Genomic DNA, 27,320 nt, shown 5'->3' on the forward strand with positions numbered 1-27,320 from the left:
GAGATTTTTGTCAATTTCCCCTTGCAGTAGCTCTTTCCAGAGCACTTTGGGGGGGGAAATTGATGACCTCAAGCAGCAAGGCTGCCTGAATCCCATCTGGTGTGGGGAGGGCTTACTCAATTCCCCCTAACCCACCGGCCCAGTTGCTTTTTGCAGAGCCCCCCATGACGGAAAATGCTGACCATACACAAACCTGTTTGTGCTGAGAGGCAGCTGAAATACTGTTTCCAAACCTGAACAGTCTGGCAGAAGCCTTTGCCCAACCTCTGCTGTGGCAGGGGGAGAGGGTGGGAACCTGTTGAAACTGGGATGTAATTTTAAATACCATATCCCGGCTCCAGTGGGCTGAAGGGGAAAGGTGATATTTATGAGCAGTCGATTCAACTGAAAAAAGTGGGTGTGCCATGGAAGTGTTTTGTCATTGAAGTGTACTATGTTACTGAAAAGGTTGGGAACCACTGACCTAGGCTGCACTTATACATTTGCAGTCACAAGCATCTCACTTCTGTCTCTTATTTCATCTTCTGTAGCTAATTTCTAACACTAAGTTTGGGTGGTTTGAAGGAAATCTATAGACTCTTTTTTTTTTTTTTGTGGTTGTGCTTTAGGCATTGATTACAATAAACTAGACTTTCCTACCTCCTTTGCCTGCCCTCTTCCTCCCCCACCCACCCAAAAAAAATAATAATCTGGGTTCCACAGCCTTTGATATTGTATGGGCTTTTCTGAGCTTGAGCTGTACTCGAAAAGCTACTTTAGTCCTGTTTCAGATGTCGTAGTTCAGTTTAAATAGCATAAACTTTAAAGTGCAATAGCTGGTCCGGAGGTTTTTGCAGTGTGCTGGGTGCATACTTTTTTATTCAGGATCCATTATAAGTTGGAACTTTAGGATTTTTCCCTTTTAGTAATGTTGGGCCATGAGGACGAGTCCATTTAGCCAGACAAGAGTTTTAAACAAAGCATCAAAGTCTATATCCTAGTATTTTCTAATTGAGTAAATTAAGAAAAGGTGCTGTAGCTGCTTTATTCTATTTTTTTAATTTCCTATGCAGGATGGTCTTCTCCTCCAAGGTTATTCAGACTTCATAAATAGAATCCATAGTCAGATTCCTCAGATAACTTCAGATGGAAAAAGACTGCAGGTATAACGCTCTGTCTGTTGTAGTCAGCAATCATTTTTAATAGGTTTGCTAACTGTGTGGAATATAATTTTGTCAGTATGGCACACCTTTTTATGAGTAGTGAATACTTTCGTGTTTACTTTCTTTTCAATGCTTGTTCTTGCAAATTAGGTTTTACAGATTTACTGTGTGCTAATTAAATGTGCAGTTGGGATTTTATTTGGAAAGTCAGCTATTTTGGGAAACAGCTATTTCTCCTTATTAGAATTTGCAGAAGATAATCCTACGTTTAATCTGCTCGTCCTTTATCGCTTTCATTGTTGGGTTGAAATACTTGATTATCTTGAGTGCTAGTTTTGAATTGTACCAAAAAAAAATAAAGTAGAACACAGAATATGAACTTAAATGTAATATGTTCTTAAAGTACAGCTCTCTTTTGATTTGGAAAAGACAATATAGAATACAATCAAGAACTCTTTATCATTTTAGTAAAAAACAAGTATACATTTTTGTCATGAATTAAGAGTTCTTGATTGTATTCTATATTGTCCAGATATATTCTATATCTGCTATGTGGTTTTAGGCACAGCTCTGATATGTAGCGGTAATAAACCAATTTTCGTAATCTGCAGTGTTAGTGGAGGCATTTTAATATGAAAATTCTACTTGGAACACATCTGACAACTCAAATTCACATTGAGAAATCTGTTAAATTGGTGGGGAGAGGGGTGGTATCCTACCAAATTCAGACATTTTGGTCAGTTTTGTAGTTACAGGGTTTTAAAAAATATAAATTTTTCATTATTTCAGCTGCTTAAACCTGAAAATATAGTGTTTTGCTGGGATCCTGATCCAAAAAAGGAAGGTTGTGTGGTTGCAATTATTGCAGGATGGATTGCGATCCTGCTTCCTTCATTTCTTTGCTGCTGGCAGTGGTGCTGCCTTTAGAGCAGAGCAGTGGGAAACCTGGAACTCAGCTCTGAAGGCACAGCTGCTACCAGCTTCCTCCCCACGCAACTCTGAAGGCAACACATGAGTAAGAGTGGCAAGAGTGCAGCCACTCCTTCTCCCAAAATAACCTTGTGACCTTTTCCCTTTCCGTTCAGGTCAGAACCCTCCCCCCAGATTTAGAAATCTGTATAGTGCAGGTTAAAGGCACACAAGACCAGATGTCACAGGGGGAGACTTCATGTATTTTTCATAGCCATTAGCTTGGTAAGGGCCCATGTATGTTATCTGAAGAATTACTAGAAACTTCTGCTCTGTGTTGCTGCCTCCTCAGCTGCCACTTCCCTTGACAGTGAATGATTAGGTACCTGATGCAATAATTGAGTAATTATTTGACTTAGCCAGACAGAGATCTTCAGATGGCTGATCTCCATCAGTCACTGTAAATTCAGAAGTAGGGAGGGGAAAAAAGTCTCTACATGATATCACACTGTCTCCAATATATAAGACCCTTCAAGATTTTATTCTCTCCACCTAAATTCTTGGCCAGTAAGTCACCCCTTATGCTGTTTGCGACTTCGGTGAAATTTCTTGCTCTAAAGTGTTTGTATTTTTAAGGTTATTGTGTGTTCTGCAACGCTACATTCTTTTGATGTGAAAAAACTGTCGGAGAAGATCATGCATTTCCCCACCTGGGTTGACTTAAAGGGGGAGGATTCTGTTCCAGAAACTGTGCACCATGTTGTTGTTCCTGTGAATCCCAAAAATGACAAACTATGGGAAAGACTTGGCAAGAATCATATCAGGGTAGGTGATTTATAATGTGCTATAAGAACACAATAGGCGAAATTTAAATAATTTTGATTTTAATTTATACAACAATTTAAACTTCTAGAAACTGAACTTAGCCATGTGGGGTCAGCTGCCACTGTAGCCTGTTGAAATGGCTACATGAATCTGAACATAGAATTTGGTGTATGACTGTAGCAAGAAGTCTGTGTTAGCATAATACTGATGACCTCTTAAAACTCAAAAGTCTGCAAGACTATTAGAGTTGCCTTGCCTGCCTCTATTAGAAATTGGGGCAAAAGAGACCTGACTGCAGCTCAAACTCATGAAAGTTTGCTCGCAGTGGAGAGCACTTAGAGGTAACTTATGCATTATCAAGTGAAAGTATTTACCTGATTTGATTTTTGTGTTTGCTTGCTTGCTTTGTTTTTTTGGGTGTGTTTGGTTTTTTTTTGTTTTTTCTCCTAGTATTATGTAGCCTTCAGCATTGTGACCTATATTGTCTTATTTGTGATTGGCCAGGAGCCTGTCAATGAGCATTGAAAATGTAGACCTTGTGATGGTCTGTGCCTTTGAGTCCAACTGTGAACTCTTCATATAGATATTAGCAACTGTGATGTCCTTTTTGGCTAATTTAATTCCAGTGTTTTGTTTCAGGTAGATGAGTTTCATGTAGATAAATGAAGCTTATGAATAGGTTGCTTTTCTTTAAAGAGCAACAGATTTATAAATATGTATTTGATGGCATTTTAATAGTTAAAACTTAAATTTCAAATGACTGTGGTAGTTGTGAATGTGCAACCACCAGAATACCCCGACAGTGTCTCCTTGCACCCATTCCTCCTACAAAATGACTTCCTCTAGGCGGTTTCGTATGCACATTTACAGTGTGGCAGCTGCCATTTTAAGAACAAAATTACCTCCTTCGTGCAGGAGAAATACTGTCATGCCAGTCTGGTGCATGCAACTAGAAGTAAATTTATTTTCTGTGATATGTGAGCAAAACTGACCTTTTTCCTTACTAGCATTTAAAAAAAAAATTACAGCAACAGTGATCGCTGTGATCCCAGGAACTCTTATTTTCCATTTCTGCCATATAAGCTATGCCTACACTAGAGGGCTTTGTCTGCAAAATGGCCGTTTGTCAACAACCCACAAAGCATCCAGATTCCCAGGGCATTCTGTCAACAATAAGTTGACAGAATGCAGCACTTTTGTCAACAGCTGTACCTGGCTCCCCATGAGTAATAAGGCCTCTGTCAACAGAGATCTGTTGACAGAAAGCGGCCCCCTCTGTCAACAAACAGGGCTTCCAGTGCATGGAGCAGCCCTGTGTGCTGTGCTTCCAGTTGGCCCATTTTGCTGATACAGCAGCCAGGCTGTTCAGCTGCTCTCTGTCAGCAGAGTTGATCACTCGTGCAATCTGTTTGGCCACGATCCACTGACACAAGTTTGGTCTGAAGATATCTTCTTCCAACAAAGACTTCTGTCAGCAGTTCCCTGTAATCTAGAAGTAGCCATAAAGCTCTCAGTTGCTTGAGTGCACTCAGTCTGCCTTCCAGTTGGGGGCTTTAACTGGGAAGACCTGCACTTTCTCAAATCTATTTCCATTTATTTGTGCTGGAAGAGTCAAATCTACTCTGAGGAGGTCTCTAGTTTCTTTGGCAAGAGAGCAGACTTCTTTATTGCGTCCTTTAATACTTCATTGCCCCTGCCTGCTGCTATTGGCTAATATGCAGAAGGAAAAGCTATTTTCTTATCCAGGGTTGGATTTGAAGTTTTACTTTTCCATGATAAAACATCTGACTGTCCTAAACATCACAAGGAGGCTGGATAGATGTGAGTATTTTCAGCCAAAGACAAATGTTCATCCTTTGTGAAACCATGCAAAGGTTAAAGCAAGAAGCTAGGTTTGATTTTTGGCAAACTCATTTGTAGTCCTTGAATTAAGATATCCAATTGGAATGTTTTGCTGTTGAGTTCAAGATAAATAACTTAAACTCACTGTGAGATTAGATTTCATGCAGTAGTCAATCTGTGGTTAGCATAGGTCTTGTACTAACCACTAGAGGGAGTTCTATGCATTTGTCAGTGTAGCTGAACCTTGCTTTTAGAGGTAACTCCCTAAGTTTACCTTATTTCTTTAAATAAACATTGAAACACTAACTTCTTTTTTTGCTTTTTCAGAAAGAATTCCTTTTCAATAACAAGGATTTCCCCTTGTACCTGCACATTACTCTGTAAAGTGTTAAATAGGTTTATACAAACTCCATAAGAGTAAACAATTGGCATTGGTAATATATGTCATGCTATTATTAACTTCCCCTTTTGGTTCCGCCTTGGCTAGAATTAAAACAATGTGGCTCTCAATGTTCAGAACAGTTGCTTTCATAACCAGTGAGGACTAGCTTGCCCTCTCCATTTAGGCCTGACTACCCTAGCTGAGTATTTGCTACTAATAGACTTCATTATGATTTTAAAAATAAGGAAAGCGGTTTATGACAATATAATTTCCTTGTAGTTAACTCTCTGAATTTTAGTCTTTTTATACGAAAGGTACTACAAAATACAGTTTCCTGATTTAGGAGTTAATTTCTAACCCACTCTCTCTTCCTCAGAATTCTGTAATTTCTCTTTTCAGCAGTTAGAGAAGCAATATGGGTTAGAGAACAGCGACTGAAAGTTAGGAATGTCAGAATTTTAATTCTGGCCATGCAGTTGATTTTGCTCTATGCTCTTGGACTAGGTAAACTGACACAGAGGATAAACAGTAGCTATAAAAATAAGCATGGACTATTTGGTGAAATAAGTTTGAGAACTTGGAATTAAACATTCTGTACCAGTGTTCACAGTGGGCTACACACTTTGAAAAAAATCAATAGGTCAAAAGTAATTTGAATCTTATGAAAGGGTCAGGACAATTCATCTGAGAACCTTGTAGTAAAAATTTTACTTCAGACTAAATTGGTAGCAGTAAAGACTGCCAATATTGGATGTATTCAGTTTGTTTCATCATATGATATAATCTTTAATTTTATATTAATTTTTTTTTCCATTGTAGGAGATTCCAGCACAATCATAGAGGGCTAACACCCCTAATACAGCAGTATTTCTGTAAATTCTGCTAGAAGGAGAGCTTCATCGTTTGGTGCCTGCCTATGTTAGACAAGGCTTCTGGAACAGGAGCTGTATCTTGTATCATAGCCTATCAAAGCTAAGTCTACACTAGAAGCATCTGTTGACAGTAACATCTGTGAGCAGAGTTGTGTCAACAAAACCTCTGTCGACAGAGTGCATCTACACACACAAGATCGACAAAGCAATCTGGTCTGTTGACAGATAGGGCAGGGCAGTCTGGCTGCTCTGTCAACAGAATGGCTGACCGGAAGCTCTGCAAACAGGGCTGCCCAGTGAACTGGAAGCCCTCTGTCAATAGCAGCCTCTACAGTGCACTTCTGTTGATGGAGTTCTGTCAAAAGAAGCATGTATTCCTCAATTTGCAAGGCATAACACTGTCAAGACAAATGTAGAGTTCTGTCAAGATTGTCGATAGAATGTTTGTGTGTAAATGCTCCCTGAATTATGTTGACAGAAGGGGCCTTCTGTCAACAAAACTCTCTAGTGTAGACACAGGCCGAGTGCAGGTGCTTAATAAATTAAGTGCAAATAGCAAACTGTTGGTTAGTTGTGGCACTGCTTCAATGAAACTATTAACTGTTCTCTTTCCCACCCCACCACCTCACCCGCCTTTTTTTTTTTTTAATAGACGGATGAAGTACATGCAAAAGATAATACAAGGCCTGGAGTTAACAGTCCAGGTAATTGAACTTACCAATGTTAAGACTTCAGTGTGTCAAAGCAATAGCTTTTGAAATAAGTATATTTCAAAGAATACGTGAGGCAGCATTAGACTGCGTTGAGTGGGGCCTATGAAAAGGTATATTATGTCTCAGCCTCTGGAGTCTAGTGGTTTAGGTCATAGTCAAATGGAAAAAAATTGAGTTTCTAGTCCTTGAGTTTCCAAACTAAAACTTGAAAATGGAATTATGAATATAACCGAGGCAGGAATGTCTGCTGAAATCCACAGACAGCCTGAGTAGCAGAGAGGATAACTATTCATGTGTTTCTGAGAGATATTTAGTTCTTGCTGGGAAAGAGGTTTTTTTACTCTTTGGGATGGGAGAAAAATGAGGGCTGCAGATCAGGCCCATTGCACCCACCTATGCTAATATGCCTGATTTTTTTTCTATAGTAAGTGTCTATAGAAGCCTTCAGAAAACTGTATCGTTAACAGACTTAGAAAATAGCATTTTTATAATGGCTTTGAGTGACAAGCATCTCGTTATATTCAGAAATGTGGTCTGAAGCTATTAAAATACTGAAGGGAGAGTATGCTATTCGAGCAATTAAGGAACACAAGATGGATCAAGCAATTATTTTCTGCAGAACTAAAATAGACTGTGATAACATGGAGCAGTACTTGATACAACAGGGAGGAGGTAATATTTCTCGCCTTTTTTAACTTAATCCATTTTATTGTCTTAAGATTAACTGTTCAGGCTTCAAATAGTCTTTCACTTCTGCTTTTTCCTTTAAAGAAATACTGACACTTGAAGGTGTTCACACCAAACAGTTTTTTGTTAATCTTTCAGAATGTTTTAGGTCTTATTTATAAAATTTTCTGAAAGCTGCAACATCACCGCTGACCTCCAATTACTGACCTGTGTTGGTGCCATACTGTGATCACCGAACTTGGCCTCTTGCCAGTTGAGGTCCATGTGCTATAAAATGTATTTAGATGGTGATAAAACTTAGTTGCAGTATGTCTCTTATACCTAAAACAAATTTCCCTTTAAAAAAGTAGTACCTTACTGTGATGTGATGAGCTGTCTTCTGCTTGACATATTTGAAGCTTCTGGTCTCATAGAGGTAATCGTTCTTTGAATAACACCTGAGGACTGTCACCTATAAGTTGACTTAAATGTTGGACTTAACATATTTGTAGTATGCTATTGCTGTGAGGAGTGAGTGTGTATAATGAAATCTTTGTTCAATAGGATATTAATAACCTAAATTTTCAGGCCCAGATAGGAGAGGACATCAGTTCTCGTGTGTCTGCCTGCATGGTGACAGAAAACCTCATGAAAGAAAACAAAACTTGGAAAGGTTTAAGGTAATAGAGTATATTATATGGTGCTTCTCTTAGTCCCCAGGCAAATTTGGGAACAGGAGTACTTGCAGTTGCAAACTTGATTTCAAATGTCAGTGCTTCCAAACCACTTCAGTCAGGGTGGTTATTTCATATGAAGACGTAGAGCATAGGGTAAGCAACCTTTCCAAGGCGGGGCGATGACATTTGATCTTTGACCTCTGTTTGGTCAGAGTGCCAGTGATACTTTTCAAAGTAAATAATAGTCCTATTTACAACAGCTTAATTAATAAATTAAGATGCAGAGTTTTACCATTCAGGTGGTGGTTGGTAGCATTAGCTGGTCTTGTGTTAATCCACTGGTGGCATGGCTTTGAGCAAATTCCTGGCTGTGTGGGGAAGGAGGGGTGCGGCTGAGATCCTACTTCACACGCCAAAGAAAAATAGACTCGTGTGCCACTCTTGGCACACTTGCCAAGGGTTGCTGACCCCTGATGTAGACAATCTAAGGTGCCTGATGGCCTTATTCTCTCAATCCATTCTTTACAGTATGCGAAACATCTGCCATTTCACCCAACTACTTCTTCAGGAACTTCTCTATTTTATTATATTCTTGAGTTCACAATGCATCGTAGCCTGTGGAAAAAGGCTACTTTTAGTAGCTATCTACTTATCTGAAGTTATAAAGAAATAGTGTGCTCCTGTGACTCTAGTTGTAATGTTGTATGTGGTTTCTTGATAATGAAAGCCATGCTTTAAAACATATAGGTAGTGTCTACACTAGCCCCAAACTTCGAAATGGCCACGCAAATGCCCATTTCGAAGTTTACTAATGAAGCGCTGAAATGCATATTCAGCGCTTCATTAGCATGCGGGTGGCTGTGGCACTTCGAAATTGACACGCCTCGCCGCCGTGCGGCTTGTCCCGACGGGGCTCCTTTTCGAAAGGACCCCGTCTACTTCCAAGTCCCCTTATTCCCATCCCATTTGCGTGGCCATTTCGAAGTTTGGGGCTAGTGCAGACGTAGCCATAGTTCGTCCTCCAATTTTAGGCTCATTCATATTAAAATGTTTCATCAAGCCAGAACTCTAGGATGTAACTGTTCACTGTTGTCTAAACCCTTGTGACACATTATTCCTGTAATTTAGTGTAATTGACTGACTGTGCATAACTTCTAAAGGCTACGACCAATCTTTTTAAAGGAAACTGGCATTAGCCTAAATAAGTAACCTAACTTTCAAAAGATGTTATTTAAAGGCCTCTGATGTGGAAGGTTGGGGGTCAGGGATAAAGTGTTTTTGTCTTTAAAACCTATAGTGGGTTTAACTATGAATTAAATTTGTCTTTAGAAAGGAGATGTCAGATTCTTGATCTGCACTGATGTGGCTGCTAGAGGAATAGATATCCATGGTGTTCCTTATGGTAAGAAGTGTAAATATGATTAACACATAACCTTTTAGCTATATAACTTGAAGGATTTGCTTATGTGAATATGAAATTATTTAAATGGAATGTATAACTTCTTAAAGTACTTAATGGTTATAAAATCAAGCACTTGTATGTTAGTGTATAGACATTCTTAATTTGTCTGTCCTGCACATGTTTGTTGTAGTAAGATGAGGGCCTGAACATAAGCCCAAGTATCATAGGTCTGGTGTGATGCCTAACCAACAATGATCAAGACTTTGCTAATGTAAAGTGAAGCTGTAAGTAAGAGAGAGGCTCTGCCAGCAGAATCTGGCACAAGCAAGGTTAATAGTGTAAAACACTAAATGGTGTTAGGCACAGTCTAGAAGCACGTTCCAGAAGGGTTATAATGAGACCTCTTGTGAGGGAACATCTTGGTACGAACACACTCCACACAAATAACATTCATACCAACCCAGGTTCAGCACAATGGCTATACAGCAGAATAAATAGAAATCAAACCCTGTGGACAAGGCCATGGGTGGTTCCTAGGTAATGTCGGAGGGTGGTAACTTGATGGGTCAGGAGTGATGAGTTACTTTTTTGTACTGTACTGGATCAAGTTGGAGCCATAGGATTGGAGGGACCACAAGCAGGCAGAACAAGTGAGTAGTCAGTTGGGGAAGTTCAGCAAATGGTCCAGGGGCTCAGGCCAAGCAAACAGTCCATGTGCTCCAGGCACTAGGAGGTACATGTTTATACATAGGTACTGTAGTGAGGCAGGCTAGCTCCCCTCTGCCCTGGAAAGTGAAGGCTGTCCCAGTGTCCCCTGGTGGGCCAGGTCATATCAATCTTGCCCTGCCCCCTGGAAGCAGGGAAGTGGGGACTTAGAGTGAGGGAGCAGCAAAAGTTTAAAGGCTGAGGCTGAGAGCCAGAGGAGCCAGTCACCTTTTCTCAGCTCCCGACATGGGAGGCTGACATGCACCTCAAATAAGCAGAGGACTGTACAGGATCAGGATGATTCCAGGTTCAGAGCAACTGCAAGCCCTGTTTGGAGCTTACATTCTCTGAAGACACAGAGGACCTGGTCAGGGTTGGTCCAGAGGAGCGATGGGGAAGTTGCCCAGAATCGCCACCCTTGGTCTGACTGGAAAAAATGCCAGTTATGAGTCATTTTGTTACCGTCAACATGTTACTATTAGTGCCCTGGCCTGGAACACGGGGGAGCAGGTTGGCCTATGTCCTCGATCCCTTTCACCTCCCACCACCTTAATTCATAAGTGTCAGTCTTCGCCTGTTCCTGGGCAAAAGGCTTGGGTTTGTCAGCTCTCTGCCAGAGCTAAGAGACCAACTGCTTGCTGCCCTGCTGTGAACTAGGGCATGAGCATGTTGACTGCTCAGCCTGAGCTTTTCTGACCAATCCAACACAGGGCCTGGGCCTGACTTTATTTGTTCCATCCGCTAGTGATAAGGCAGGTAGTCTCCCTCTGACCGTGAATGGGGTTGGGGCTCCAACCTGATCCAGTACAGTACAAACAAGTTACACATCACTCCTGATATATCAAGTTGCCACCCTCTGACATTCTCGAGGTACCACCCGTTATCTTGGGGACAGTAAAAACTCCCACTGACTGAGCTGGATCCATTGTCGGGGGGTGCGGGGGGTACATATTCATCGTGGTTTAGTAGAATCTACTTACAACTCCGTAATCCTGGCCTGGTGGCTTTGATCCATTTCTCATTTTGTCGTCTTTGTGTGGGGGGAGGGGGGTTCTCTTGGAGTCTGCTGTACGGCCTATCTATGCATGGCCAGTACAGCAGACGGGGCAGATTCGTAAGCAAATGGCTTTCATCACAGAGTAAGATACCTGTCAAAATGCCTCACTGGTAACTTCTGATCCACATGTTGCAGACGGTACCTACATAATCAGTGTCTTCCTCCACAATGAGACTGTTTGTTTTGTTTTTCTTCTGAAGTATTGAGAAACCTTAAATATGGGTGGTGTTACCTGAATGGACTATCCTTTTTTTGGTGGGTGGAGGAAGCAGGGCTTGAGGGTTGGAACAAGAAAATATTCCTTTAAATATATCCTACATTAAAGATAACTTGTCAGTAACTTCTTTTGTTATTCTGTAAAACTGTATTGCACGATCATGAACAAGGGATTACAGTAGAATTGAGACAGAATAAGTTGACAGTATGTGTGACTACTAGAAGTAATTAATACAACCTGGGTTGTGTGCTCCACCTATGAAGTGTCATATATTCATGTATGAAGTAATGTCTACTTTTTTAATGCAGTTATCAATGTTACACTGCCTGATGAAAAGCAAAATTATGTTCATCGAATTGGGAGAGTAGGAAGAGCTGAAAGGTGTGTTGGAAACTTGATTATTCTTATTGGATTTGTTTAATGCTTCAAATGTCCTTCAGAAGTATTTATTTAAGTACATTTTTCTAACATTTCAGAATGGGTCTGGCGATTTCCCTTGTGGCAACAGAAAAAGAGAAGGTAATTCCTAATTCAAAAGCAGAGGCACTGGGTAGAACAAAAGTTGCTTTGAGTAAAATTTCTTGTTGGGGGCTGACACCCAACTTAATCACTTGCTTTGGAAAACACTGGTGTATTTGTTTTGTGTACTTAACTTTGGTGTGGTGAATCTGCACTTTGCATCTTTAACTGAAAAGTTCTGCAATTGAGTATCCTAGTTGATGCACTGGATTTGATGAAAATAAATGCATTTATATATGTGTATATTAAATGGTGTGGCATATCTTTCTCTTATCTAGGTGTGGTATCACGTTTGCAGTAGCCGTGGAAAGGGTTGCTATAATACTAGGCTGAAGGAAGATGGAGGTTGTACCATATGGTACAACGAGATGCAGGTAATCTTTGATTTGTTGTTTACTCAAATATCTTTTTCTTTAAAGGTGGAGAGAGAGTTGATACTAGCTTCTGAAGGATTGAGAGAAATACATGTAATTTAGATAACTGGTGAAGATGACGTATGTCTGTTTCAAGAATTTAATATCCTCTTTGTACAATAATTCCTAATCATATTTTTGATATTAGGAGCTGATTATGCTAATGAACATTGCTCAGGCTGATGGGGAAATCTTGTATTCTCATCCTCCATATCCAGAATAGCAGGCAGATTTTTGAATGCATTTTATCACCTTCCTAACCAAATGCTGTAAACAGTTGTAAAATGGGATTAAAAATCTGATTTATAGTTTTCAGTTTCATTTATGAAGATACGCTATCCCTTAAGACTACTTATATCTGTCATTCCTCCTACCCTTACAGTGTCACTTTTACACAAGCACAGATTTTGAATGGGATGCATCAAATATGAAATTGTTACAAATTCATAGCAACTTGCACTTGTGCAAATAAGGCTAATAACTTACATGTAATAAAGAAAGCAGTTAAGTTCAGCCTACAGGTTACTCATTGCGTAGGCTCAATTAATCAGTAGGAAAACTGTTTTCAAACTGGGTGTCATGACCCACTAGGGTTGCAAGGTTGTTCTTCTTCGATTGTCCCCGTGGGTGCTCCACAATAGGTGACAGGCTTGCCCGGCGCCGCAGATCGGATCTTCCAAGCAGTTTCTGCCGGACCGCGCATGCGCCGGCGCGCGCCGCTCCCTTACGCGCTCCTGGCCATGTGCGCGATCCGGTCCCCGCCAGTTCCTCTTAACCGCCGTCGGCTGCAGACAGAATCCGACTAGGCTAAGGCCAAATAGCGTATTCAACGACTTTATCTGTTTTTCTTTCAAAGTTTTTCAGATACTTAGGCTACTACGAGTTAGCCGGTTGTTATTTTGCAAAAAAAAACAAACAAAAAAACAAACAACAACAAACAAACTACGAGCGGGACAGCTTCAGTCCAGTCCCAGTAACAAGCGCCGGAGGCCAGGAGCTGCGGCCATCAGCCCTCCTGCTGAGGCAGGCCATCGGACGGGGAAAACAGCACAAAGAAGGTGCTAAGTACCCACTTAAAAAAGACTCACCAACAATGTCCTCTTCAGGCTTTAAAAAATGTGAGTCCTGCCGAGAGGCGATGCCAGTGTCTGATGGGCACAGTCTATGCATAAGGTGCCTGGGGGAGTCCCATGTGGCACAGAAATGCACCTTCTGTGCTAAATTAACAACCAGAGCACGAAGAGACAGGGAGATGCGGATTAAAATGCTGCTTCTTGATAAGGCCCTCCAGCCAGACGTGCCGGAGCGGCCGCAGCAGGAGGGACCCTCCGGGGCCCTTAAAAGGAAAGCTGCCTCCCTCACTCCATCAGCGCAAAAAAGGAGGAAAATCTCTCCAGCCCGATCCCTGCCGGCAGCAACAGTGAGCGGGAGGGGAGGAGCACGCAGCCCCCAGCCGCAGCAACAGCTGATCGGCGGCGGCACGGAGAGCCACGTGGAAACGGCTCAGCCTCCGATGATCAGCCAGCCGCCCCGCACCGCAGGCAGGGCGGCAGCTAAACAAGCGCCGGTACCGGCGGCACCGCAGGCAGCGGCACCGACCCCGACGGAACCGGCGGTGCAGAGCGCGCAGGCACGTAGCCTGCAGGCGCAGAAGGACACCGCACGTGCGGCACCGCCTTCGAGCGTGCCTAGCACGGTGCCGACGGGGCCGGGATCCCCCGCGCGTCAGGGGGCGGAGTCACCTCCTCCAGGGACGGGGAAGGCTGCACACAAGAGGAGGCATTGCAGCCCCTCTCCGGACAGGGCTGTGGAGCTGCTTTCTCACAGTCCTCCGCTTATGTTGCAGACTCCAACCAGAAGGCAGGGGTCTCCCCTAGCCTAACCGGAGCCCCCTTCTCCATTTTTACAACCAGCCTCGCCATGGCTGGCACCACCTTCACCCTTCCTGGGGTTTGAACCACTGGACTATTATGCGAAATCGCTCTCTCCAGTGTCTCGACGATCTCCCTCCCCCAGACGCAGAGGGTACGCACCAAGGGAGTGGTCTAGGTCACCTTCCCAAGAACAGTGCCTATACTGCCATGGTCGCCCCTACCACGCGGGGCATACACACCATCGGCAATCTACTAGGGAAAGATCCCCACAAACTATCTCGTACCCCCAAGGGCAATCGCGACCGGGGACAGAGACTCAAGCATCTCAAGGGGGACTGATCATGGAACCCCGAGATTTTTCCCTCGCAAACCTCCAGCGAGAGGGTGTACCATCACCAGCAGGAACCGGAAGGGTCCAGAGAGATGTACCCCAGCGGTTCCTCGCTCTCTTCCCCGGACGAGGCTACGGCCCTGGGGGACGTCCATCCTACGGACGATCTCAAACAGTTTCAGGAGCTGTTCAAGAGGGTGGCCTTCACGCAAGGCATCCAGACAGCAGAGGTGCAAGAGAAACACCATAAGCTCCTCAAAAATTTGATACCTCCGGCCTCTTCCAGAGTAGCAATACCGCTTGATGAAGCGATCTTAGAGTCCGCCACTACGATATGGCAGACCCCTGCAACTATTCCGCCTGTCCAAAAGAGAGCAGATAAGAAATACTTCGTGCCGGCGAAGGGCATGGAGTTCCTGTTTAGCCACCCACAGCCAAACTCTCTGGTGGTGGAGTCCTTGCAACAAAGATCAAAAACATCTCAATTTAAAACAGGGGGAATGGACAAAGATGCCAAGAAGCTAGAGCTGTTCGGCAGAAAGGTCTACTCCTCCTCCACTTTAACGTTGCGAATGGCAAATTACGCAGCGCACTTAGCGAACCATAATTTTGACAACTATTCCAGGTTAACTTCCCTCATGGACTCGCTTCCAGAGGACAAAAAGCCGGTCCTCAAGGCCATAGTGCAAGAAGGCTACGCGGCTGCGAGGATGGGAGTTCAGATTGCTTTGGACGTTGCGGACACGGCAACACGTTCCACAGCAACCGCAGTGGTGATGCGAAGGGACTCCTGGCTCCAGACCTCGGGTATACCGAGGGATCTGCAGGCGAAGATAGTTGACCTTCCCTTCGACTCGCAGAAGCTGTTTGCTGAATCAACTGACTCGGTCCTTCATTCCAGTAAAGATTCAAGAGCCACACTCAGGACCCTGGGGATTTACACCCCTCCATACACAAAGAAAAGGTACTACCCTCAGCAAAGGCGGTACCAGTAGCAGCAACAGCGCCCCCAGTATCACAGGGGTTACGAGCAAGGGCGACATGAACAGCACCAGCAGTACAGAACTCCCAGGCGACGCTCACAACAGAGCCGTGCGTCCTCGGGGTGGGGCCAAAGGCCACAAGTTTGACATACAGATCCAGGGCTGCACCATCACTACCATCGCACAAGGTCATCCGAAGCGGCTGTTCCACCATCGCCTCTGACCATTCTACGACCAGTGGCAAAGGATCACCACAGACAAATGGGTGCTGGAGATCATAGCCACGGGGTACGCCATCCCCTTCCAGTCGCTCCCACCGTCACGACCTCCACCCAAGCCCCACCTCCAGGAGGCCTCCCAGGTAGCGAGGCTCAGGCAGGAGGTGGACCATCTCATGCTCATAGGGCGGTGGAAAGAGTGCCGGAGCAACTGCACGGGAAAGGGTTCTACTCCAGGTATTTCCTCACGGAGAAAAAGACAGGAGGCTGGAGGCCCATCTTAGACCTTCGCGGCCTCAACAGGTACCTGCGCAAGCAACGTTTTCGGATGACCACGATCGCCTCCATCCTTACAGCTCTGGACGATGGAGACTGGTTCGCAGCCCTCGATTTACAAGACGCGTACTTCCACATAACCATCCATCCGGCTCCCCGGCGATTCCTCCAGTTCATAGTAGGCAACGAACACTTCCAATACAAGGTCCTACCGTTTGGCCTCTCCTCGGCCCCCAGAGTCTTCACCAAGACCTTGGCAGTGGTGTCAGCCTACCTGCACAGACGGGGGGTATTTATTTTCCCGTATCTGGACGACTGCCTGCTCAAAGGGGCCTCGAAAGGGGAGGTTCTGCACATGATACACGTCACAGCAAACACGTTCTCCTCACTTGGCCTGGTTAACAATCTGGCAAAATCACAAATAGACCCCACACAGGACATAGAGTTCATAGGGGCTCGCATAAACTCGGTTACAGCGAGAGTATACCTACCAGAGGCTCGCTTTCGAGCCATCGGTTCCCTCGTGCAAGTCATCACCTTCAGCCCTACGGTGCCGGTCTTGACGTGCTTGCAGCTGCTGGGCCACATGGCAGCGGCAACGTTTGTAGTGCAGAACGCCAGGTTACACATGCGCAGCATGCAGCACTGGCTGGCGAGTGTATACAAACCGGCAGTACACACCGTTCACAGGGTGGTGTCGCCCACAGCCGGGGTGCGCAAATCCCTGCAATGGTGGGTAAACCCCAGGAACTTGCTAACAGGGGTACCCTTCCACCAGCCGCAAATATCGGTTTTTCTCACTACAGATGCCTCCCTCATAGGGTGGGGAGCGCACATGGGCGAAGAGGTGACTCAAGGACTGTGGTCAGCCACGGAACAGTCACTACACATCAATGTACTGGAGCTCAGAGCAGTGTTCAACGCCTGCAAACACTTTCGAGACCGCATACAAGGCAAAGTCGTCGGGATCAGTACAGACAATACCTCCACCATGTTTTATATAAACAGGCAAGGAGGAGCTCGATCCCGTGCCTTATGCGCAGAAACAATCCGCTTATGGAACTGGTGCATCGCCCACGATATAATCTTGAAAGCCTCATACTTGCCGGGTGCGCACAACGTGAAGGCAGACCAGCTGAGCAGGCGTTTTGCGCTTACACACGAGTGGCAGATCCATCCCGATCTGCTACGGCCGATTTTCCACGCATGGGGTTTTCCCCAAATAGATCTGTTTGCCACTCAGCACAACAAGCAGTGCCCACGATTCTGCTCCAGGGCAGGACTGGGATGGGGGTCCCTGGGGGACGCGTTTACGATCCCGTGGGGGGGCCCCCTGCTTTATGCGTTTCCTCCCACAGTGCTGATCCACAAAGTTTTGCAAAAAGCCAGGAAGGAAAGGGCCCGGATGATCCTGATAGTCCCAACATGGGATCGCCAACAATGGTTCCCCCTACTCCTGCGCATGTCGGACCGTCCACCGATGCCTCTTCCGGTGGCGCCGGATCTGCTCACGCAAGCCCAGGGGTCCATAGTGCATCCGCACCCCCACAGCCTGCGACTGCAAGCGTGGTTAATCCCTGGCTCAGCTCCCTAGAGAGCACATGCACAGTGGCAGTACAACAAGTCCTAGAAAGTAGCAGGAGGACTTCCACTAGGAAGACCTACAAACAAAAATGGACTCGCTTCACGGCTTGGTGTTCTACCAAGCAGCTGGCCCCCCTTTCGGTGCCTATACCTACAATTCTAGAGTATTTACTGGACCTCAAGAGAGGAGGACTCTCGCTATCCTCGTTAAAGGTCCACCTTGCCGCCATCTCGGCGTTCAGACATGAGGAGGAAGGGCACACGGTGTTCGCCCACCCTATGGTTACCAGGTTCCTCAAAGGGTTGGTAAACCTCTACCCCCCTCGGAAACCGATTCCACCTTCGTGGAACTTGGACCTGGTGCTTACCACACTGATGGGACCACCGTTCGAGCCCTTGGCCACGGTTCCCCTCCGCCTCCTTACAATGAAGACGACCTTTCTTCTTGCAATTACGTCAGCTCGTAGGGTGAGCGAGCTCGCGGCAGTCATGGCAACGCCACCCTGCACTGTTTTTTCCAAGGAGGCGGTAACCATACGGCTGCATCCAGCCTTTGTTCCCAAAGTTTCTTCCGAGTTTCACATCAACGAACCTATTGTTCTACCCTCGTTTTATCCAAAGCCTCATAACTCCAACGAAGAGGCGCGCCTACACCTCCTGGACGTGAGGAGGGCGCTAGCCTTCTACGTAGACAGGACCAAGTCCTTCCGGAAAACGGATAGACTCCTAGTCTCCCTCGCTCCCAAATCGAAAGGAGAGGGTCTCTCCTCGCAGAGAATCTCACAGCACATTGTATCCTGCATAAAAATGTGCTACGAGCTCAAAAAGACTCCTTTATTGGCCACTCCCAGGGCTCATTCCACCAGGGCGGTGGCGGCATCAACAGCCTTTTTCAAGGGCGTTGCATTAAAAGACATTTGCAGAGCGGCGACCTGGTCATCCTACGACACCTTCGCCAAACTTTACGCCCTTCACAGGGTATTCCAAGAGGATACCCGTCTCTCTGCAGCGGTCCTCTCGGGGACAGGCTGCACATAATCCGATTACCCACCTCCTATCTTGGGTTACTGCTGGGTAGTCACCTATTGTGGAGCACCCACGGGGACACATCTCGAAGAACCACCGTTACTACGGTGAGTAACTTCTCTTTACATGGGGATCATGAGCTGTCTGCACAGTGCTCCCACATAAATCCCCCTCAGTTTTTAACGTAGAGGAAGAGGGGTCATAATCAGAGGCTTGGTGTATAAAAAGGGTCACTGGTTTGTTTTTTTTTTTTTTTTAAATGTTGCAGTAGGGGCACTTTACAGATGGAGGGGTCTGCCTGTACTGTTACTTGTAGCCTCAAAGGGGCCATTGGTGGGGCATCAGCTGGAGTACTGGGTCAACCTTTTAAGAAAGATGTGGACAAATTGGACAGAATTGAGAAACCAGCAAAAGTAAGAGATTTAAAAACATGACCTATGAGGAATAGTAGAGTAGGCTATGTTTAGAAAAAAAGAATTTGGGATGGAAAGGAGTGGGGAAAAGAATAGTCAAATAATGTAAAAGTTTGTTAAAAGCAAACAGTGATCAGTTGTTTACTATACCCACTGACTGAAACAAGCACTAATCCTGTTATAGATTGAACCTCTCTAATCCGGAACTGTCTCATCCCACAAACTCTGTAATCCATCATGGTTTTAGTTACCTGGATGACCACTTATCATTGCTATGACCAGGCTTTCCTGTGATCACATAAAGTTTTTGTTTACAGCCACTAGTCCTGGCTCTCGGTGTTCTTTGTGGTTATTTAGCTGTAATTTACCCCTAAATGTCTTTTAAGAACCCAGTAAGAAGTGGAAATTTTAGCAGCGTGCTTAAAAAATATTGACCTCCTGTCATCTGACAAATTTTTGTTGTATTGCACTGGTCAGGTCCTGAGGGTGTCGGATGAGAGAGGTTCAACCTGTAGCTTGTAACAAGGGAAATTCAGGTTAGATATTGGCCGTTTAATGTAAGGTTAGCTAAACCGATTAGCAGAACAGGTTACCTGGAATGGTTATAAAATCCTTGTTGCTGGAGGCTTTTAAGAACAGGTTAGACAAATAACTGTCAGGAATTGTCTAGAGCAGTGTTTCCCCAAGTGTGGTGCACAGCCCAGTACTGGTCCTTTTGGGCAGGGGGCGGGGATACTGGTCCTTAAAAATAGACAAATTATTGCGCACAATCCTATTAATTTAGAACATTTTGTGTTTTCCTGTGTAATTAAGGTAATAAGAGTAAGTTAAGCACCTAATATAAGTCTTGATGTGAAATACTTATGTACTGTTATCATGAATAAATAATAAACTGAAAAAAATGAAAAATTTATTTTTCACTTTGTTTATATTTTTTGGCCTCAAAAAAAGGTACTAGAAAAAAATGGGTTCCAACTATATAAAGTTTGGGAAAACCCTGATCTATAGAGAGACTTTAATTCTACCTCTGAAAGAGGAATCAAAGGCAACTACTTAGGTCATCTAGTCCAAACTAGTGTACATGCACTTCTAAGCCTTTATTCTTTTCAGGGCAAACTGTTCTTGGATGTATGCTGCTCCTGTTTGCACCACTGCACATAGTGGTGTAGAACAATATAATACTGTCTTCTGCTTTAGAAATGGAAGAATCTTTAAGACTGAGTGTGTTTTTGTTTTTGTTTTGTTTTGTTAAAAATTCCTTAGTTGCTGGGTGAGATTGAAGAGCACCTGAACTGTACTATTTCCCAAGTTGAGCCAGATATAAGAGTACCGGTAGATGACTTTGATGGGAAAGTTACATATGGACAAAGAAGGGCCGCAGGCGGTAAGCAGCGAATTAGTGTTCCGTAATTTTGTTAGTTACGTTGTTCAGTCTGTTATCAGAAACACTGGAAAGTGACTTACCTAATAATGACAGTAATTCAACAAAATTCCCCTATCCTGGGACTTCTTATGTAACCTCTTTCTGAACCTTTTGGAAGAGCCCTTGTCACTGAACAGTGTTCATGATTATTTTCACTTCTTTCTTACACTCTTCTCTTCCCTCTCCTTCCCCCCCCCACCCAAAAAAAAAAAGTCTGATGCACTGCAGGCTGTAAAAATGTCTTTGTGCAGTAATGCAGGACTCTGATTTTCAGAATTATATATATTAAATTCATACATGTGAATGTGGCTGCATGCACATGAGTATGTGGGTTGTTTTCATTGTATGCTTTCACTTATGGCCATGCACTTGTTTAACTGCATTTATGTGATGGTTAAATAAACTAACCTTCTAAATTCTGAAGAGGTTGGTTTTTTAAAAAAAAAAACTTTTTGTCAAGCTAATGAATTGAAAATTGTTTCTAGCTTAGTTGCAAAGGATTGGATTTACTCTGTGGGGGGCCTGGCTGCAGGTTTGCCAATAGCGAGTTAGTAAGGCTGAAATAGCGAAATTTCTGAACAGTTGCAACTGAACATAAGTATTGCTGACAAGTTATTTCAAGCATGTTCTTCAGAGTGTGGTTCTTTTTTGGCAGGTGGAACCTATAAAGGGCATGTGGATATTTTGGCACCTACGGTACAAGAGTTGGCTGCCCTTGAAAAGGAGGCTCAGACCTCTTTCTTACATCTTGGCTACCTTCCTAACCAGCTGTTCAGAATGTTTTGATTGTACCACACTTAAGGCAAGACTTGAATAATTAAAAAAGCTCCATATTGAAAATACTAAAATCTTGTGCTGCTTTTCAGCAGCAGTATTTACAGTAACTCTAAAAACAAGGCACTAGTCTTGCATGTTAATCAATGCTGTTGAAGAATGTAGACTTCTGTGTTTTAGTTGTCACGAATGCTGACCTAATAAAAAGAGAACTAATCTATAATTTTTATTTTTTTCCTTCACCCTTGAGTGAGTTTTCAGAATGACAAGTTACATAGTTTTGATTTACTAGAAATGCAAATTTAATTTACCCTGTTGAGTAAGAATTTTAAGTATTTTCCAAGTAAATATAAAATAATTTGCCCAGATACTAATTTGTCAGACTTAATTCAGTTTTCAGTCACATAGCCAGCCTTAACAGAAGTGTTTTTTGTTCACTTTTGTGTTCTGGTTCCTTTAAAAACACAGGCATTTTGAATATTACGGTCAATTTTGGCTTTTCATAAAGTACATTGTGTTAAACTATTGGGGATGGGGGGGAAAATCCATTAAGTTTCTTTACAATTCAGAGCCTCTAATTGCTTCTACAAAACCATGAAAAGTTAGGTCCTCTCAGATCATCCAGCTTTGCTTGAGTTTCAGAACATGTGAATATAGCAGAAACCTCATACCTCTGAGTCTTCTGCAATTTTAGCAATATTTGGGGAAAGTTAATGAACAATGAATTTGCTCAGCTAAGTGGAAGTCACTGAGTCAGGAGCTTGGAGTATTCATCAGCATTTCAGAGCATATAAATGGTAATAGTTGAAGGTGCTAATAGTAAGGATTTTTGAATAGCCCTCTGTAAAAGGAGGAAAGTCAGAGGGGTATCAGATTGCATGCACACACATTCAGCTATAATGTCTCATTGCATTTAATTTAAATATTTGGATTTCTTCAATGTTGTGGCTTTAAGTAAAATCCTTAATGTTACTTTAAAATTGTCAGCATCTTAAAGCAATTTCAGCTTTAAACTTAAATAGCTAAGGCTACAAGAAGTGTCTGATATTTATAAGGCTATGTCTAAACTCGAGCGTTGTCGACAAAACCCATGGAGCTTCCACATTCCCAAGGCAGTCTGTTGACAGTAAATCAACAGAGTCCAGCACTTTTGTTGACAGCTTTACCCTGCTCCCCCTATGAGGCAGAATGTGTCTCTCAACAGAAAGCCAGTCTGGATGTTATGGGGGCCCCTCTGTTGACAGACAGCTTCTGGGACACCGGGCATTCCTGTTTGCTGTGCTTTTCCTGTTGGCCATTTTGTCAAGAGAGCGGCAAAGCCATCCAGCTGTTCTCTGTCAACAGAGCAGATCGCTTTTTAGTCCACTTTGCAGTCTGGCCACAGTCTGTCAACAGAAGTTTTCTTGGAAGATCTCTTCCAACAGTAACTTCTGTCCACAGATTCCTTAGTGTAGACATAGTCTATGTTCGGGGGCATGGGTGAATGGTAATGTCCCCGTCCCTTGAGTATCTTCTCCATTCTTGTGAGTAGAAGACCTTTTTCAAGAGTTGCAGTAGTGTTGCTGCTTTCCGTAATGGCTAGGAGATGGCCAAGCATGCATTGGGACAAGAAACCCCCAGCCTGCGTCTCTTTAGTTGTCCCACAAAGAAATAAGTGTCCCAACATAGGAACTGCATTGTAGGAGGAGGGCTGGGAGAGAGAACTTAATTATTTCTCAGTGACTTAAAACTAACCTGCAAAAACTCATAAGATTGATTAGAACTAGAAGCCATAATTGTTGTGCAATGGCCTATGAGGTTTTTGTCTGAAATATTTTCTAGTGTTCTTGTACAAAGGTGCCACAAATGAGGCAGGCTCTCCCCAGCATGTGATTCCATGTGATGATGGATGTCTACCATGTGTCTCTTCACATCAGTAAAAGGAATAATGATTCCTTTTGCCCATCTTGAGCATGACGTACACTAAGACAATAGGCTGTGCCCGCTCATAAAGAGGGTGACTTTAACTGGTGTTCCTTAAGTAGCTCAAGAATTATAGTCGTAAGTGAGATTTTCATCTAGTAACATAAAAATAACTTAAGCACACAAGTATCAGATCTCAGAATAGTGGGTAGAGATTTTTTGTCAGTATAATTGATCCCTAAACAGCCAAATGCAAAGCATATGGAAAAAACTTGACTAGGACTAGCACAGATCTCTCGAATAAGAGCCTTGTTTAGGCACCAAAATAAAAATTGAACTCTACATTCACAATTCTGAAATCCAATTCCAAGACTGAAGATGGCTTAAATAAAACCTTAAGGGTGCATATACACTAGGAACTAACTTCAAAGTTAACTTTGAAGTTAGGCACTACTTCGAAGTAGCCAGCAGAAAGTCTACACGTTGTCCTTTACTTAGACGTTAACTTGGAAGTAGAGAGCCCAACTTCAAAGTCCTTACTCCATCCCCGACAATGGAGTAGTGCCCTACTTGAAGTTTAACTTCGAAGTAGGGTGCATGTAGACGCTTAACTTCGAAGTTGCTTAAACAGTTGCTTACACAACAGCTAAGTTGTGTAGCTTTGTGGCACTTAAGTTTGGCAAATACTGACTTTCTCTGATTTGAAATCAGCCCACTCCACTCTCTGCCTCTCTGTTAGTTATATTTGAGGCTTTTTTTATGTAGCTTCTAAGAATGTACTTTCAGACTGCAACAGGATTGGTTTACTTGGTGAAGGTTTCTTAACTATGGAGTTAACTAAGGATTCTGTATGGCAATCCTTCAAAGCCTGGCTGTGTTACGTACCTTGCTCCAAAGTGCACGTAACTGACTGACTGTGTTGCTTATATTAAATCAGGCTGTCCACTACATCAATGGTAAATGATCAATAAAGGGTCAGTAAATGTAATTGGTCTGTGGTCATTTCCATATGTGAATATCCATATAATGTTGTGTCTATCTTATTTTGCTCATACTTAAATTATCAAAATAACTGACTGCTCCTGGTGCAAGAAGATAAATCTTATTGATGAAAGAAAATGATCAGAGAGTTAAAAAATTATATTCTTGGTTGGGTCTTCATAGTGAGTCCATAAAATTGAGAATGCTGAACTCAACTAAGATACTTAGGGGGGGGTGGTTGCTTTGTTTTTTAAATCAAAGTACTGTAGCTTATTGACAAATAAGATAAGGTACTCGATGTTGGTTGTAGATAAGTGGTCTCTTTGCATATCCACAAAGGCTAATGCTGCAAAGATAAGCAAGTCAAGGCTATCTAGCTAAGGCCCCAAGTAAGTGATGAATAGTAAGATCCAAAACATTGTTCATACTAATATCCTGCTCATTGAAGCGGCTGCCCAATTATCATCAAAGGTTGTTGGGGTGTGGGGGGTTAAGTAAATTGCTAAAAAAAAAAATCTGTTGACTGCCTCATGGTGGTGCTAAGGTATCACGGATGCCCTAAGGGATATAAACTCTCAACTGTTCTGTTACTGCCACTTGGTGTCAGTAATGTATTTTTCATTCCCCCACCTCCTTTTTTTATTTAAGAAGTTGCTTCAAGCTACATTTTTTTTCATCCCAGATATTGGATCTTCATGTATGGAGTTAAACTTAGTGTCAACAATGAACAAACTTAGGTTCATTAGTGAACTTGTTACAACAGGATTAAACGTACAATTTAAACTGTCAGAATGTTTTTATCTGTCACTAAATGTTTAAATAGTCTGTAGCTCGTTTTGGGTACTATGAATTTCTGTAGTCGACAGATCACCTGTACATGCCAAAACTGTTCATTTGCTGTTCTCATTAACTCTAGCAATCATCATGGAATGATAAATTTTCATGACTGCAGCCCTGAGTAAGTAGCTCTGTCACTGAATGTCTTTAAATTTCAGTTATGAATTAAGAGGTGGTAACGATGTCGAGAAAATCAGTACATGGGCACATTAAACATGTTGTGTTGGATATTAAGAATATAGTACAAATTAGTAAAGACTATTAGCTTTCACTTTCCCTGAACTCTGGTGTTTTTAGGAAGAATTCTTAAAATGGGTTTAATTGGGATGAATAAAATGTTGAACTGTCAGTTTCACTTACTGGGCACTTTGCATTGCAGTAAAGTCAGAAATAAAACAGTCGGTCTGAAATACAAAGATGTTGAATCAGTACGTCTCATGAGAATTCATGCTCTTATTGGATGATTAACTATTGGAGTATTTATAACTACTGAGAGTAATCTTTCTTTGTTTTCCTTTTCTGCACTATAAAGGTTCCTTTTATGGAAGGGAAAAGGATACAGATGGTGTTTGCCACTCACTGCCCAAACTCCTGAGTTGGGGCCCCCTTTTAGTATCCTCCAAAGACAGGAGTTCAGTGTTCACTTTTAAGTATGGTTTTATTTTGCTACTGAGTGTGCAGACAAAATTGCTTCTGGCAATGCTGTGTTTGCTTCAATGTTCTCATGTTTATGGAACCACACGTGTAAATAAATGTACCTAGTCTACTTGAACATGTAATTGGTCTGTAGTCATTTCCATATGTGAATATCCATATAATGCTGTGTCTATCTTATTTTGCTCATACTTCAATTATCAAAATAACTGCTCCTGGCACAAGATAACAAACTTGTTGATGAAACAAAATGATCAGAGAACTAAAATATTATATTCTGGGTTAGGAGTTATATACATACACAATGCAATATTTTTTCAAATTTAAGAATTTTTTGTTTTTGTAGGAAGAGGCAAATGAGGACCCTGAATACCTGGGCTATGTGTGGGTGGTTAGGTTTTTCTTTTTTGCTCTAAATCTTCAGCCACAGTTCTAGCTTTGGTCACAAGTATCACAAGAATAGCCATGGATTGCGTAAGTTAGACCCTGAAGAGATATTATTAGCACCTATTGTAGGGTATCCCTTTTGACAATTAAAGATCTCAATGGCTACGTCTGCACTAGCACACTACGTCGAAGTAGCCTGTTTTGACGTAAGAACATTGAAATAGGCTACTTCAACACACATCGTCTACACGTCCTCTGGGGCTGGTGCCATCAACGTTCAGTGTCAACGTAGCAACGGAGAACGTCGAAAGGAGCCACCCCAGCAGGAAATATGGAGCGTGTACATGTACGTACACCCACACACGTCGAAATAAGGGGCCAGCAAAGCCCCAAGCTGCTCCCTTAAAGGGCCCTCCCAGACACACTTAGCCTGCACAGCACAGGATCCACAGAGCCGACAACCGGTTGCAGACCCTGTGCACGCAGCATGGACCCCCAGCTGCAGCAGCAGCCAGAAGCCCTGGGCTTAAGGGCTGCTGCATGCGGTGACCATAGAGCCCCACAGGGGCTGGACAGAGTGTCTCTCAACCCCTCAGCTGATGGTCGCCATGGAGGACCCTGCTATTTCGAAGTAGTGGGACGCAGATCGTCTACACACGCCCTACTTTGATGTTGAACGTCAAAGTAGGGCACCATTCCTATCTTCGAATGGGAATAGCGATTTCAACGTCGAAATAGCACACGATGCATGTAGACACAATGCGTGCTATTTCGATGTTGTGACGGCTACTTCGAAGTAGCCGGCTAGTGTAGACGCACCCAATATGTTGTACTTACCAGGAATTTGAGCACAAACTCCATAGACAAGGTTTATAACTCCTTGAAAGTAAGGCCTAACTGTTCGTTTTGGAAAGCATTTTCTCACAAGCCTACTTCTGAATGATCTCCCTCAACCTCGCAAAAAGCTTTGTAAAGGTGGATGAGTATAATTAAGTACATTATTAATACCTCAGTCTTCATGTATAGTGCTTGTCATCAATACCTAGTGCTTATCAATAGATATGCCCTTTACAAAAGAGGTCTGTATTCATTATTCCCATTTTAGAAATGTGGAAATGAAGGCATAGATGTGGTAACTTGTCTGAGGTCTGTCAGCAGGCCAGTGGCAGAGCCAGAAATAGAACACTGGTCTCAGTACAGCTACAGTACAAAGTTGTTCTGAAACAGCTATTTCAAAATATCTTATTTTGAAATAACACAGCTACATTATTCCTCCTGCAATGATATTTACTGGTTTCAAGATAACTGTTGCTGCA

General features: G+C 43.1%; 1 protein-coding gene across 4 annotated transcripts in view; it reads left to right on the forward strand.

The window, feature by feature from the left end:
• The window catches only part of DDX1 (DEAD-box helicase 1), a 48,311-nt gene extending 22,576 nt beyond the window's left edge, over positions 1-25,735 (forward strand). For 2 of the 4 annotated variants that reach the window (XM_074991288.1, XM_074991289.1), the window contains 11 exons: positions 1,053-1,142; positions 2,688-2,876; positions 6,625-6,676; positions 7,211-7,357; positions 7,940-8,031; positions 9,358-9,430; positions 11,718-11,790; positions 11,886-11,928; positions 12,207-12,302; positions 20,310-20,430; positions 21,125-25,735. In XM_074991288.1, the coding sequence (XP_074847389.1) occupies positions 1,053-1,142; positions 2,688-2,876; positions 6,625-6,676; positions 7,211-7,357; positions 7,940-8,031; positions 9,358-9,430; positions 11,718-11,790; positions 11,886-11,928; positions 12,207-12,302; positions 20,310-20,430; positions 21,125-21,255 (1,107 nt within the window). In that variant the 3' untranslated portion in view covers positions 21,256-25,735. The remainder of the gene's footprint in view (positions 1-1,052; positions 1,143-2,687; positions 2,877-6,624; positions 6,677-7,210; positions 7,358-7,939; positions 8,032-9,357; positions 9,431-11,717; positions 11,791-11,885; positions 11,929-12,206; positions 12,303-20,309; positions 20,431-21,124) is intronic. The other 2 variants (XR_012645124.1, XR_012645123.1) reach the window with 2 other exon arrangements.
• The last annotated feature ends 1,585 nt before the right edge of the window (positions 25,736-27,320 follow it).

The sequence above is a fragment of the Carettochelys insculpta genome, chromosome 3, assembly GCF_033958435.1.
Source record: "Carettochelys insculpta isolate YL-2023 chromosome 3, ASM3395843v1, whole genome shotgun sequence".
In the NCBI taxonomy this organism is placed as follows: Eukaryota; Metazoa; Chordata; order Testudines; family Carettochelyidae; genus Carettochelys; species Carettochelys insculpta.